This window comes from Archocentrus centrarchus, chromosome 13 (assembly GCF_007364275.1).
Source record: "Archocentrus centrarchus isolate MPI-CPG fArcCen1 chromosome 13, fArcCen1, whole genome shotgun sequence".
NCBI lineage: Eukaryota > Metazoa > Chordata > Actinopteri > Cichliformes > Cichlidae > Archocentrus > Archocentrus centrarchus.
Genome location: NC_044358.1, coordinates 11,321,670 through 11,334,568, shown reverse-complemented (window position 1 = coordinate 11,334,568; position 12,899 = coordinate 11,321,670). Strand labels below are relative to the sequence as shown.

General features: G+C 41.8%; 1 protein-coding gene and 1 pseudogene across 3 annotated transcripts; one reads left to right on the top strand and one right to left on the bottom strand.

Moving 5' to 3' along the window:
* The first annotated feature begins 509 nt into the window (after nucleotides 1-509).
* On the top strand, nucleotides 510-5,428 carry LOC115790158 (cyclin-dependent kinase-like 1). 3 transcript variants are annotated; one of them, XM_030743834.1, is made up of 10 exons: nucleotides 510-567; nucleotides 1,290-1,479; nucleotides 1,792-1,913; nucleotides 2,796-2,868; nucleotides 3,607-3,697; nucleotides 4,018-4,218; nucleotides 4,615-4,697; nucleotides 4,782-4,838; nucleotides 4,999-5,151; nucleotides 5,303-5,428. In XM_030743834.1, exons 2-10 carry the CDS (start codon nucleotides 1,312-1,314, stop codon nucleotides 5,396-5,398), a joined length of 1,044 nt encoding a protein of 347 aa, XP_030599694.1. In that variant the 5' UTR covers nucleotides 510-567; nucleotides 1,290-1,311; the 3' UTR covers nucleotides 5,399-5,428. The 3 variants fall into 3 exon arrangements, with proteins under 3 accessions (XP_030599694.1, XP_030599691.1, XP_030599693.1); XM_030743831.1 differs by lacking the exon at nucleotides 510-567 and adding an exon at nucleotides 687-831; XM_030743833.1 differs by lacking the exon at nucleotides 510-567 and adding an exon at nucleotides 839-1,012.
* A 2,645-nt stretch (nucleotides 5,429-8,073) lies between these two features.
* On the bottom strand, nucleotides 8,074-12,067 carry LOC115790360 (cytochrome P450 2F2-like; annotated as a pseudogene).
* Nucleotides 12,068-12,899: the final 832 nt, after the last annotated feature.

Sequence of the window (12,899 nt, the reverse complement as noted above, 5' to 3'; positions counted from 1 at the left end):
CCAAATTGTGACCCAACTATCTGAGTATTGCAGCAGAAATCGAGGCTCATGAGACTGGGGCAATGTTTTTCCAAAGTTGTATCATCCATGTGCAGCAAACTGTAGCCTCAGTTTCCTGTTCTTAGCCTACAGGAGTGGCCCTAGGTGTGGTCTTCTGTAGCCCACCTGCTTCACGGTTCGAGGCGTTGTGCATTGGGAGTCGCTCTTCTGCATACCTTGGTTGGAACAAGTGGTTATTTGAGTTACTGTTGCCTTGCCCAGAGAACTGTAGCCCGCTGGATAGTTTCTCTTTTTCAGACCGTTCTCTGTAAACCGGGGATGGCTCTGCGGGATCAATCCAAGAGATTACCAGTTTCTGAAATACTCCGACCAGCTCGTCTGGCACCAACAGCCGTGGCATGTTCACCTTTCTTCCCCATTTTGATGCTCGGTTTGAACTTCAGCAGGTCGTCTCGACCATGTCCACAGTCCTACCATGTGATTGGCTGACATTTACTTTAATCGGGTGTGCCTAATGAAGTGAGCCGTGAGTGGAGTCGTGCCTGAGCTCTGTATAATCAGGCTGAGGTGTTTAGAAGTTGTATTGTTTGTCTTATTTGTTGTGTGTTTCTGTGACGTTGTGTTTTGTATCTTCAGCATGCAGCAAATTTTACTGTAACATAAATTTGAATTGCGCCGCTTCCTCAGCTCCTTCGCTTATTGTCGCCGGTCTCCATGGTTACAGCGAAAGTGCATTGACGTGCGCGTTTTAAGGTGCGCAGGCAGCTTTGTGAATTGGTGCCCTGCGTTTGGACCGCATTTCAGCTTTTTTTTCTGCGCGTTTTGCAGCAGGTAAGGTCAACGGTGCTGTTATAGAGCCGTTATTTCTGTGTCCGAGGCGTCGCTTTAAAATGAAAGCGGATTCAAATGAACTTGCGCTGAGTTACGGGTCTGAGCTGAGAGGAATAATAGCTGCAGGGGGTTACCAAGGTGGTGACGACGCACCGGGCGATGAAATAGTGACAGAGAGAAGGTGCGAGTCCTCCTTGGTGTGACACTAATACATTTAAGAGCAGAAATGACTGAAACAGCTGTGCTGTGTAGCTTTGCGCGCTTTCGGTGGACTCACTGCTGACCCGTTAGAAACGTTTAGGTCTCTGTGAGTTCATCTTCATCTTCATCTTCTGGACTGTGGATTTCATTGAGTGCACCTTTCACAAATATCCTCATCAATGAAAGACTGCAGCAAAGACTGATGACGTAGAGCAGTGATACTTTAAATAAAGTGGGAAACATTTGCTTTTTGACAGGTGAAGCCTGTCAGCTGCCATAATGGAGAAGTATGAAAAGCTGGCCAAAATTGGTGAGGGTTCCTACGGTGTGGTGTTCAAGTGCAGGCACAGAGAGACCGGCCAGATAGTCGCCATCAAAAAGTTTGTGGAGTCTGAAGACGACCCAGTTATTAAGAAGATTGCACTGCGAGAAATACGCATGCTGAAGGTGAGGAGACGTTAGTTAGTTAAGTTTGTCTACATCTCACACACCACAGGAGGACAGCTGAGCACACACACACACACACACACACACACACTGGCTCATGCTGGTTGTATGATCTTGATGTTAAGAATGTGTTGTGCACAAATACCAGTACATAAATACAACATTGGGAGGTGGAAGAAAATATCACTTTTTTAGAGTGTGCCATCAGAGGCAGGTCAGAGCCCCTGTAGGATCAATTTAACAAAAACAAAATGCATTTTTCACAACTGTGATGCTCTCACACAGGGTGTGTGTTGTGTGTTGGTCTTGCAGCAACTCAAACATGTGAATTTGGTCAACCTGCTGGAGGTGTTCAGGAGGAAGAGGCGGCTCCACTTAGTGTTTGAGTTCTGTGAGCAGACAGTCCTGAATGAGCTGGACAAACACCCTCGAGGGTAAGTCAGAGGCAACACAGTAACAACATGCAACAAAGGGACATTCCAAATATCTGTTCACGCTTTTGGATTATTGATTACATTTGTTCTGTAGATACTGAAGGGTCACATGCTGGGAAAATCAAATCATCGTTCACTTCTGCCTTCAGACGTCTCACTTATTAGAATGAATGATGACTGTGCGGTGATGATATGTAATGTTATATGCCTACATTACTTTGGCTTTAAACTTGTTGTTTATAATTCCTTAACTGTGTTCACTGGGCATTTTTCTTATATTTTGATGCTCCAACCTTTACTTTGGTAACGTCACTGCATGAATAAGGAACTGAGATTTAAAGTCAAATAGTTTGCCGTAGCGATGACCGGATCTACATTTATTCATGTTTAGTGTTTCTTAGAAGAGAGTGACAGATAAAAGGAACCAATTAGAAAGAGGGAGCAGGACTGTCGCCAAGAAATTCCACTGATACAAACTGTTCTCAGCAGAACGAGGGTGTCATCAAATAAAGGCTCAAAGTATCTGAGGGAAAAATAACTCTGTCTTTGCTCCACGCTTTGCTTTGCGAGGGATTCGAGCCAAGATTTCGTTTTAGCCTTAGTCGTGTGAAGTCACATAAACCACAGTGGCTCTCTGTCGTCTTACCGTTTTCCTTTTCCCCTCGAGACAGCGTGGCAGAAACTTTAGCTGGTCTTGAAAACAAAGGCACCACTGCTGGTAGAGACGGGCCTAGGGTTACCCGGGTGACAGCGGGGCTGAGAGGAACACCGCTTCTTTCATTGAAATGTCTGGAATGACAGAGGAGGACAGCGTGATTCGTAAATAGGTTGTGTTTTGTTCCTTGTGCAGTCAATATTGCCTTTGTCTCTTGTTCTTTGAAGGGTACCTGAGGCTCAGCTGAAAAGCATAATGTGGCAGACTCTGCAGGCTGTCAACTTCTGCCACAAACACAGCGTCAGTATATTTTTAATCTGGTACTGATCTGTTTTGGTTTGTAAAACAGCAACAAAGATCATCCATCCATCCATTACTCCACTTACAGGATAAGCATAACTAAAATATCTGAATTAGCATATTTCTTTTTTTTACAGCGACATTTTTATCTGTTCTTACCTGTCATGCTGCTTTTAGTCACAGGATTCTGCTTAATTTTGTACCTAAATCTAACTCCTAACTACATAAGCACTTTTTAGATGCATCATTGCAGTAAATATGATATTTCATTTTATCTTTATTAGTCATTTTTAATGGCCCCAACCTGCTTACTACAGCTGTTCACAGCAGTGCTTGAAATGTGTTTGTTACACTTTGTAGTAGGATAATAAGTAACCAGTTAAAGATCCTTTTCAGTACAAAGTGTCAGTCTGTAAAAGCAGGTGGTGCCTGTGGGGAGGGGAGGGGGATTATCGCTCCCTCTCAGATCTACTCTAGCTTGTCTGAAATACAATTATTATACACATATCATGCATGCTCAGTATGTGAAGCAGTCCCAATGGGAAGCATAAATAAAAGCAAACTTTTTTTCTTGTAGTATTAAGTAAAAGAACGGTGGCAGTTTCTGATCTCTTGCTCTCGTTCTTCTCCATTCATTTTTAATTTGCTAGCCTAAACAAAAGCGTGGGCCTGTGTCTGTCACAGAGAGGCTGTATATCATGTTGCCTAAATCCCTGATCCCACCTGTGTGTCTCACAGTGCATTCACCGTGATGTAAAGCCAGAGAACATCCTCCTCACCAAAACCGGAGTCATCAAGCTGTGTGACTTTGGCTTCGCCCGCATTCTGAGTAGGTCATCCAAAGAGCGTTGATGTGTCTCTAATGACTTATTTAACACAGACCCTATATCAGCTCCTGCTGAAAGACTCCTCGCTTTCAGAGTCCCAGTGAGCGCGTTTCACAGTGCCATTTGGCCAGTTAGCGAGTCTCTCTTTACCCGTCCTGCCTAAGGTTTCAGGGTCATGTTGCTATACATTAACATGTAATCTTTCAGCATGTCTTGTAATCTCTTCCTCAACAATGTACATGTTATTTAGTGTAAATTATTCAGTATGTTAATGTTTACGTGTGCAAGCTGTCACCATCTGTATGTGTGTTGGTACGCTCAGCGGGACCGGAGGATGAGTACACAGACTACGTAGCGACCCGCTGGTACCGGGCTCCCGAGCTGCTGGTCGGGGACACTCAGTACGGGCCTCCTGTCGACGTGTGGGCTGTGGGCTGCGTCTTTGCCGAGCTGCTCAACGGGAACCCGCTTTGGCCCGGGAAGTCTGACGTTGACCAGCTCTACCTCATCAGGAAAACTCTGGGTAGAGTGAAGAGCAGCTTAGGACACTGATGACACTGCATGTGTCTTCTGTCAGACAGTCTGGCAGTTTGTTTTCACTGGAGAAACTCCACCAGATCGCTCAATATGAGAAATGTCTCTGCTTTTTTGGTTGCTTGGCATTTTTCACAGCAGTATTATGTTATTACAACCACTGCAAGCAAATTACTGTTTTGTGTGGACTGAAGCAGACAGGTTCAGGTGCGCACACACCCTGAAACAACAAGAAGCGTTAGCAAACGTGCCTGCTGTCCTTCTGCTGCAGCAGCTTTCTGCAGTTTTGTGTGACATGAACTGTTCAGCATTTTCTTAAAGTTTCTTCAGACCTTACATTTACCACAGTTTCCACCATTTTTAATAATCAAATTTCTGACCTTAGGTGACCTGATCCCCCATCACCAGCAGGTCTTCCACTCCAATGTTTTCTTCAGTGGAGTTAGCATTCCTGAGCCTGACACAGTGGTATGGAAACTATTAAAACTGAAGCCATGTCTGTGATGACAGTAAACTGAGTTAAATTCCTTTCTTTTTTTCCCTGTGCCACAGGAACCTTTGGAAAAGCGCTTCCCTGGCGCGTCTCCTCATGCCCTTCAGGTTATGAAGGTATATTTATGGTTACCAAAGTCTGATACACCAACATGATTGATGTTACTGGGAAATTAATCACAGACTCACAATATTTAACAAAATCAGTGTCCAATGTGAAATATATTTATCAAGGGGAAAAAAGCCTTTGCTCCATGCTAAGTCTCTGTGCTAACAGTCATGCCTGGTGATGGACCCTTCGCTGCGCCTGTCCTGTGAAGAGCTGCTGGAGCTGCCTTACTTCCAGGAGGAAGGAGGAGCCAACTGGGGCCGGGAGGGGGAACGCCCAGGAAGACGACATGACAGAGGCTCCCGCCGCAGACAGGCAGGGGTTAGTGTGACACACAGTGGTTTACCAGTGTAAGAACATGATCCAAACCCCAAACAGACCGCACACACTGCTACAGCTACAAACTGGTGAGTGTAACTCCACACAGCCTGACGGGGCATCATCGTAACTCCCTCCTTCTTTCTCTCTCCAGGCTCAGTACCTGCCTCAGTTACCAAACAGTAACATCTCACCTGCGCCAGACGTCAAGAAACAAGTGAAGCAAAAGTATCACCTGCCCAACATTTAATGAATAAATTCATCTAGTGAAATGTGTAAATGATGGAGTGATGCGATGCTTCGTGCTGCCATTTAAAGGAGCTCATTTTGAAGACACATTCTTCTTTTTCATGTTGTTTGTATATATATATATATATATATATATATATACAGAGGTGGCAAAAGTACTGACATTCTGTACTTAAGTAGAAGTACAAGTACTTATGTTAAAAAAATACTTTAGTAAAAGTTGAAGTACTGGTTCAACTTCTCTACTTAAGTAAAAGTAAAAAAGTACAGGCTCTGAAATGTACTCAAAGTAAGAAAGTAAAAGTAGTTCTTTGGAGGATGTTTCTACCTGCTATTTTTGTGTAAAACAAACCGAACCTCATTATATATTATTGTAATAATATAAAATAGTACATGAGAATACAAATGTTATTCCAATCTAAATTTTAATTCTAATGAATGCACTCAGCTTGAATCACAAACTGTTAAAGGGAATTTAAACACAGCTCTGTTCTCTGTGTCCTCCATAGTAGAGGGTGACTGTGCCTCCACCTAAACACCAACATGAGGATACTCAGGGGTTACAGTGGGATTCAGAAGGTGGAGGAACCCTAAGATCAGCTGTAGTGGCTCTGCATGGGGAGAAGAACCACAACTTTCTATTGTAGCTGCAGTAAATGATGTTGGTGTGCAGGCTGTGATCAGCTGACCTGCTGCTGCTGCTCTGAGGTTTACTGCTCTGTGTGGATGAACTGAACTCACAAAGATGTAACCCAGTATTTCACAGCTCTCTGAGCTGATCTCCATCCCCTACACTGACAGCATACAGGCTGTAGAAATGTTGGATTCAGTGAATGAATCTCAGCATCAGCAGCTTTGATTCAGACTCATCTCTGCTGCACTGATGTAACCTGTAACTCTGACCATGAACACAGCCTCTGTGCACCAACACAGAGCTTTACTGTAAATACAGTACAACAAACTAACCTCTTTATTAAACACTAAACTGCAGCATTTTCATAGAATCTTTGAATTACACAAAGTCAGCATACTTCAGTTTATTTTCCAGTCCTTACCTTTAATTCTAGCCTCTCTTCTTCCTCTCCTGTCCTCTTTCTCCATCTCTGAGTGAACCTCTCTCTCTTTGCTCTCCCTGAAATACAGCAGCTCTTCTTTTAGCTAGCAGACACACTGTGTGACAAACTGCACACACTTTGTGTGTTTGCTGATATTTGTTGAGCATTTAGAAACGTTGCATTTACCTGCCACACGTTACTTCCTTCATGCTCGCTCCTCTTCAGTAGTGCTAGCTAAGCTGTTTATGTGCCGCAGCGCAACTTACGGACTCGGTCCGGCCCGCTGTGACCCCTGATTATAGCGCTATAAATGAGACATTAATTATATGGGTTTGTGTATTTAATCCCTTTGTACGAGATAAGCCCCGATGATGGAGGATACACCAGTACGATTGTCTCTTATATGTTATTATTCCTCCATTTAGGCTCAGATCGCTTTATGTTTGAAGGCGCACTGACCGGAAATGCAAACTTCTCTCTGACGTTAAAAAGTAACGAGTCTGTTTGAAATGTAAGAAGTAGAAAGTACAGATACTTGTGTAAAAATGTAGGGAGTAAAAGTAAAAAGTAGTCAGAAAAATAAATACTTAAGTAAAGTACAGATACCTGAAAAATCTACTTAAGTACAGTAATGAAGTATTTGTACTTCGTTACTTCCCACCTCTGTATATATATATTACCATATATAAGATGAATAAATGCACAGATTTGGTAAACATTGTTAATGTTATGAACTAAGAAACCAATATTTAATATTTTACATTAGCCTGACACATGGCTTGACTGATCACCTGACCTCAAACTTACAGATTGAACTGCTGGTGAGAATCACCCACTAAGCCCCTGACAGTGGGTGCTGTGGACTAACAGGCTTACTGTACCCAGCAGCACCACAAGCTTCAAGTTTTTCTGGAGTTTAAAGCTCTTCACACACGATTATTATTCTCATTCATCAATGAATTGATTTAATATGCAGTTCTTGTCATGTTGTATGACAAGAACATATCACACCAAACAAGACTGTAAACAAGCTGACCTAGAATTTACACAGAGAAGTGTAACAGCCAGTATGTATACATTTGAAAATTTGTATTAAAAATAAGCTTTTTAAAATTCTCAAATGTAAATGTCTTATATGGAACCAGTCAGAGGGACAAACTCAGGAAATGTTAGATCACTGATCTGCTGTGTGAAATGATCCAGTCTTTAAAGGTTGGAAGCTTGGAAGCTCTGCCTGGGCTTTAAATCAGCATTGCTACTGAGGTGTTGCAGTAATTATGCATCTGCAAAGCCGCTGCACTCAGGGCCACTGGGGCAAGAATATGTGAAATGCTGCAGAAGTGACACCAGCAAGAGGAAAATCTCTGTGCGAGTGAGATACTCTCCAACACAAGATCTTTTTCTTGAAAACAGGCCAATGAGAAAAAGAATCTGTCTCACAAGGAAAAAATATTGTTTTTTATAACTCTTGTGCTCAAAATTCTTATAAAGAATTAATACCTCAGGAAAGAGCACAAAAAAAATCTGCTACTGAAGTCGATCCAGTGAACAGCACATTTGAAGCACAGAAGGACGTGTGCTTCGTTACCTGCAGAGAAGGGCAGAAACGCAGGGTTTGTCTTTAAGCTCCCACTGTGGACCACGGAGCGGCCCACTGTTTTCCATCTTTTAGCACAGAGTGCAGCAAGGGAATAATTAGTGTATCCTGCTGAGAAAGGACATTCGGTCAGCTGGGATGTTTCGTATCTGGGAACATTCTGCATCAACGGCACTAAAATCAAAACACCTTGGGAATTATGTAACCCCTGAAAGTGCGTAGTGCAGAATACTCAAGGGGATAATATCTGCAAAACGCTGTGAAGGCGAGAGACTTCTTCTCTTCCATACAAGGGCAACGCTGCCCGACCACAGTGTCAGTTTCCTGCTGCAGTCTCTCCAGAATGAGGAAAACATCACCATTTAATTAGTGCAGAAACAACTGGATAATCAGCATCAAATCAGCACAAATATCAGAAGAGTTTGATTTGTTTAGTTTAGTCTCTGGAGTGCATTAGAATTAACATGAATTACCAATCATGATGTAATTCAGTTTGAAGTTTTATTCATCAGAGCACGTGTGCAGAATTTCATCGGTTTCTGATGCCCAACTTGTATTTTGGGGTATTTGATCGTAACACTTAATGCATATCTGATAGCTGAGCTGATGGTTTCAGTTCCTGCCAGCTAAAGATTCAGCACTGTTGACACCAAGTTGTCATAGTGGAACTCATCTGTGGGAAGGTGCTTTTCCTGAAAGGGAAAATATAACAAGACAGCCTGCAGGATTACAGTGAAAGGTTTTACACTTGTAGGGAAACATTAAAACACCAGAATAGTTTTATAAAACATCTGCCTCAGTGTAAACGTGCAGTTATCCACAATAAATGAAAGAAACCAAAGTGAGTTCATTTGCACAGGTTTAGTCTGGTTATAAACTCGAGTTCTGCCACACCTGATTGAGTCTGGTGAGGAAGCAGTCGCTGTGATCTCTGGGTGCGCTCGGGTCCAGCGTGTCCTCATGTTCTTAATAATGTTCATGTTCTCATAATAAACTCTCTCGTCTCTTCAAGTCTGGCAAACGCTTTGTGATGTGGATCTGGCAACCGCTCCATCACCCGTGGGGAGATGCTACAGAGCTGTGATGAGAATTTAAAAAGACAATGTGTGCAACATTTTAGTTACTTAAAAATTCTGTTCATTCAGAAACTGTTGAAACTATTGTGAGCAGCCCTGTTTAATCACGGTTTTACCGAAGCCAAGAGCTCACAGCATGAGCCTAACCCTAACACAGCTCCGTCTCACAATGTGTGTAACAAGAACACATTAACCCGTGTGACAACTACACAAACCTGCATCAGTGCTGAAAGCCAGGCACATCTCTGAGGCAGAGCCAATATCAAATCAGAATCATGCAGTCAAGCCATAAACACAATAAGCTGATTCTCAGCATCACTAATGAAAACTGGGTGAGACTCAGTGCTGAAGAACTTCTATCTCACATCAGTTTGTAACTGACTCATAAAACCGGTCACTTTATGCTGTAATTTCCTGCTGTTGAGTTATATATTGCAGCATTCACCTGTGACACATAGATACATTAATTACTGCTTTAATGCCCACAGAGCAGCTGGTGTGCACAGTCAGCTGTTTTTAAGGACTTGCTCTAAATACTTAAGATCTAAACTGATCACCCACCTGCTGCCAATTTCAAGGTGTCTGAAATTATCTGCAGAACATGCAGGAAGTGTTTATCATCATAACCGAAGTGCTGAACAAACACCGAACTGCAGCTCACGTTGGACTCGGTGCAGCTCAGGAAGAAGGTCGGCTTAAAGGGTTCGGCTAAAAAGAGAGAAATTCCTCAATATGACCCATAAAACATAAAGCAGTCAGTATTCTAGCATCCATTACTCTGACAATTTCTTATTATTATTATCAAACAGAACTTACAATTTACTGATATCAGCTGGGAAATTATGCAAGCACATCACGAGATATGACACTAAAATATTTTGTGTGACAAGTTTTAAGATCATGTAAAAATAAGCAACGTAAGGCAGCATACAGCTGTTTACAACCCCCCATAAATGAGCCAAACACACAAGACAACAGCAGTCGTTTTTGCACAAGCTTCACCAACGATTGATATTTTTATGCAGGCCATCAGGTGACTGCTCTCCTCCTGGATCCACTCTTCCACCCCCTCACGTCCCAGCCCAAAGTCTCTCAGAGCTGTCAGGGTGAACCTTCATAGCTGTTTGCCAGCGCTGTCCATTACTAATTACCAAACCTGTTAAAATGGCATAAATAAAGAATATTTAGAATAAATGTGGCCTTCACAAACAAAAGAAACAGTGTCGGAGCTACGTGAGAATAACACATTAAGGTTTGAGCGATTAAAAATAAAGTCATATTTTTCTGTTTTAATGAGAGCTTCTGTTTACTTAAAAGCTCAATTTTATGACCAATAAGGACCCCCTGATCATTTTAATACAGCATCTCCGTGTTTCAAAGCTGCCATAAAATAAAAGCAAGCAAGGTGATAAATGCTCTTTTGGAATTATGAAATGTGTGATTCATTTAGACAAAAAGAGCTGATTGATTGATTTTTAATTACTTGGAGACTTTTTGGACACAGTGGTCTTGTTAATTCTTGTTTTCTCTCAATTTCTGAGAATCACCTTGTTGTCAAGTGAGTCGTCACTGGATGAGTCATGACAGCGAGTGAAGTTTGAAGCGTTTAAGACTGCAGAAAGCACAGCAAGTACCCTCTCTGCAGCTGAAATGCATCATAAAAAGAGACTACAGCTGTTTGTGCTGCTTGCCAGGCGTGGCCAACCTTTTGCCTCTATTTGCTGTTGAGCAACAAGGACAAAATTAATTCCGTCCCAATGAAAACACTCTCAGCCCTCTGGCGGTATTTGCATCTGTGCCAATCAGCATTTCATAGCTGATTGGCGTGAGGCCATTAACCCCGCCCCCCCCCCGCCCCACCCAAATCAACTCTGCACAGAGTGACATAGATGCAGAAAAACAGCCCCACGCTGCAGGGAAATGTCTCAGTGTCAGAAACATTTAGAAAGTAAGGCTTTGTTTAGCCTCAACTCTGACACATTATCTGCTTTATTATGAAAAGGTTTGACAAAAACAAATGAAAGACTCTGTGGTTTGTGGACTTACAGTTTTTGTTGTTTAATAAAGCAATGTATAAAAAATTAATACAGCACAAACAAAACTGATTAAACTACAGCATTCAACAGTTGGCACATGACAGCAGAGCTCCAGAGGCAGTGATCCCAAAGCTTCTCCTTACATTTGATGCTTTGTGAGCTCTTTGTCAGTCCGTGTGCTTCCAGTCATGTCAGCAAAGATGATTTTGTTGTATTAAATATTCATAAAAATAAGATTTAAATGACACAAGAACAAGAAATGATTAAAAACACCAGTAAAACTGTGAGAGGAAGGAAGGAGTCCAGACTGAGCACAGTCTGCAGCTCGTACCTCAAACCAGCAGGTTTAGTGTTAGGGAATATCTAAGGTTAACTACTGAATGGATCATGAACCATACCTTTAAATGAGAGGAAGTGAGGCCTGCTGATCAAACATACAGTACTCTAACAGAAAGCCTTTAACTGCAGACATGCTGCTGCAGCAGCACGACGATGCAAAATTTCTTCATGGTCAAAACCAGACATGAAGGTTCAAATAGTAAAATAAAGCAGTGTTTGGTTAACTGTGTCTAAAGTGCATTCAGGTACGACCAGCAAAGCTCCACATTAATGACCTTTGAGTCCATTACCTTTGGAAGAAGACAAACATCCTTTCACTCATTTTTTCCCCCTCAATTTCTGCTCACTGTCGAGCTCCTGTCACAGGTATTTGTAAGATTTGTGTCATTTAGAGTATTACTGCAGGATGCTCAGGTACAGGCTGTGAGTACCACGAACACACAGCAAGCTGCAAATCATTTTAACAGCGTGCTGCGATCAGTTTCAAATTGTTATTATTGAGTTCAGTTCTGCCATGTTTTAAAAGCTTTGAGCACTTACAGCATAGATCTGAGCCTTGTGTAACATGTCATAATGTTACCTACAGTGTGTGTTTACTTGGCTGTCTGGCTCAGAGGTTGCTCTGTGGAAACCTTTTTAAAGCCCTTCAATCATTAACGTTGATGTTATAACCATTAAATGTAAAGCATTTTTTTTACTTGAATACACTGATTCACTCTTTTACATTTAACTATTTATTCCAACTAAATCTCCTTTTTGGCACCTATTAGGTTTTAGTGCTTCAGCAGGTTCTGTGGTGTTTCCTTTAAATCCTCAGAAACAGGAGTAAAGAGTCCGGGCACAGACACGAGCTACACAATCCAGCAACCTTTTCACTCTCTCTGCATTAGTTTCATGCTTTTTGTTGTTGTGTTTGTTGTTTTGCTACAAAAACAAAATAAGTCATTAGCTTCAGGATTTTGCTAAACACACTGCAGACTCCCAAAGAGCCTGAATGTGTTATATTCCAGTATGTGATCATATGGGCCTGATTTTTTCATGTTTTACTTCACATAAAAATACCATATTTCACCATATTTTAAATGCAAAAAAAGGCACAAACTGCTGCTGCTGCAAAAAATTCACCACAATGCATGAATTAAAGCTTCCTGGAAAATCCTGCAGACCTCCCACTTAATGTTTCCCCACCGGGGATCAAATGAAACATAAATATACGATTGTGTTCATTTTGCAGGGGTTAATATTAAAAGCAAACAAAGAAACAAATATACAATATTACTCAAAATAATATTTAAATGATTTATGACAACACATTTAATATTTACAACAGATGTTCTGCACACAGGTGTGTGTTTAAAAACTACCATTGCTCTTTCAAGAGGTTTTTCAGAATTATGCC

Coding starts and splice junctions, on each gene's coding strand:
- LOC115790158 (XM_030743834.1), top strand. CDS start 1,312: ATGGAGAAGTATGAAAAGCTGGCCAAAATTGGTGAGGGTTCCTACGGT. Junction 1,480..1,791: donor GAGAAATACGCATGCTGAAG/GTGAGGAGACGT, acceptor TTGGTCTTGCAG/CAACTCAAACATGTGAATTT. Junction 1,914..2,795: donor CTGGACAAACACCCTCGAGG/GTAAGTCAGAGG, acceptor TGTTCTTTGAAG/GGTACCTGAGGCTCAGCTGA.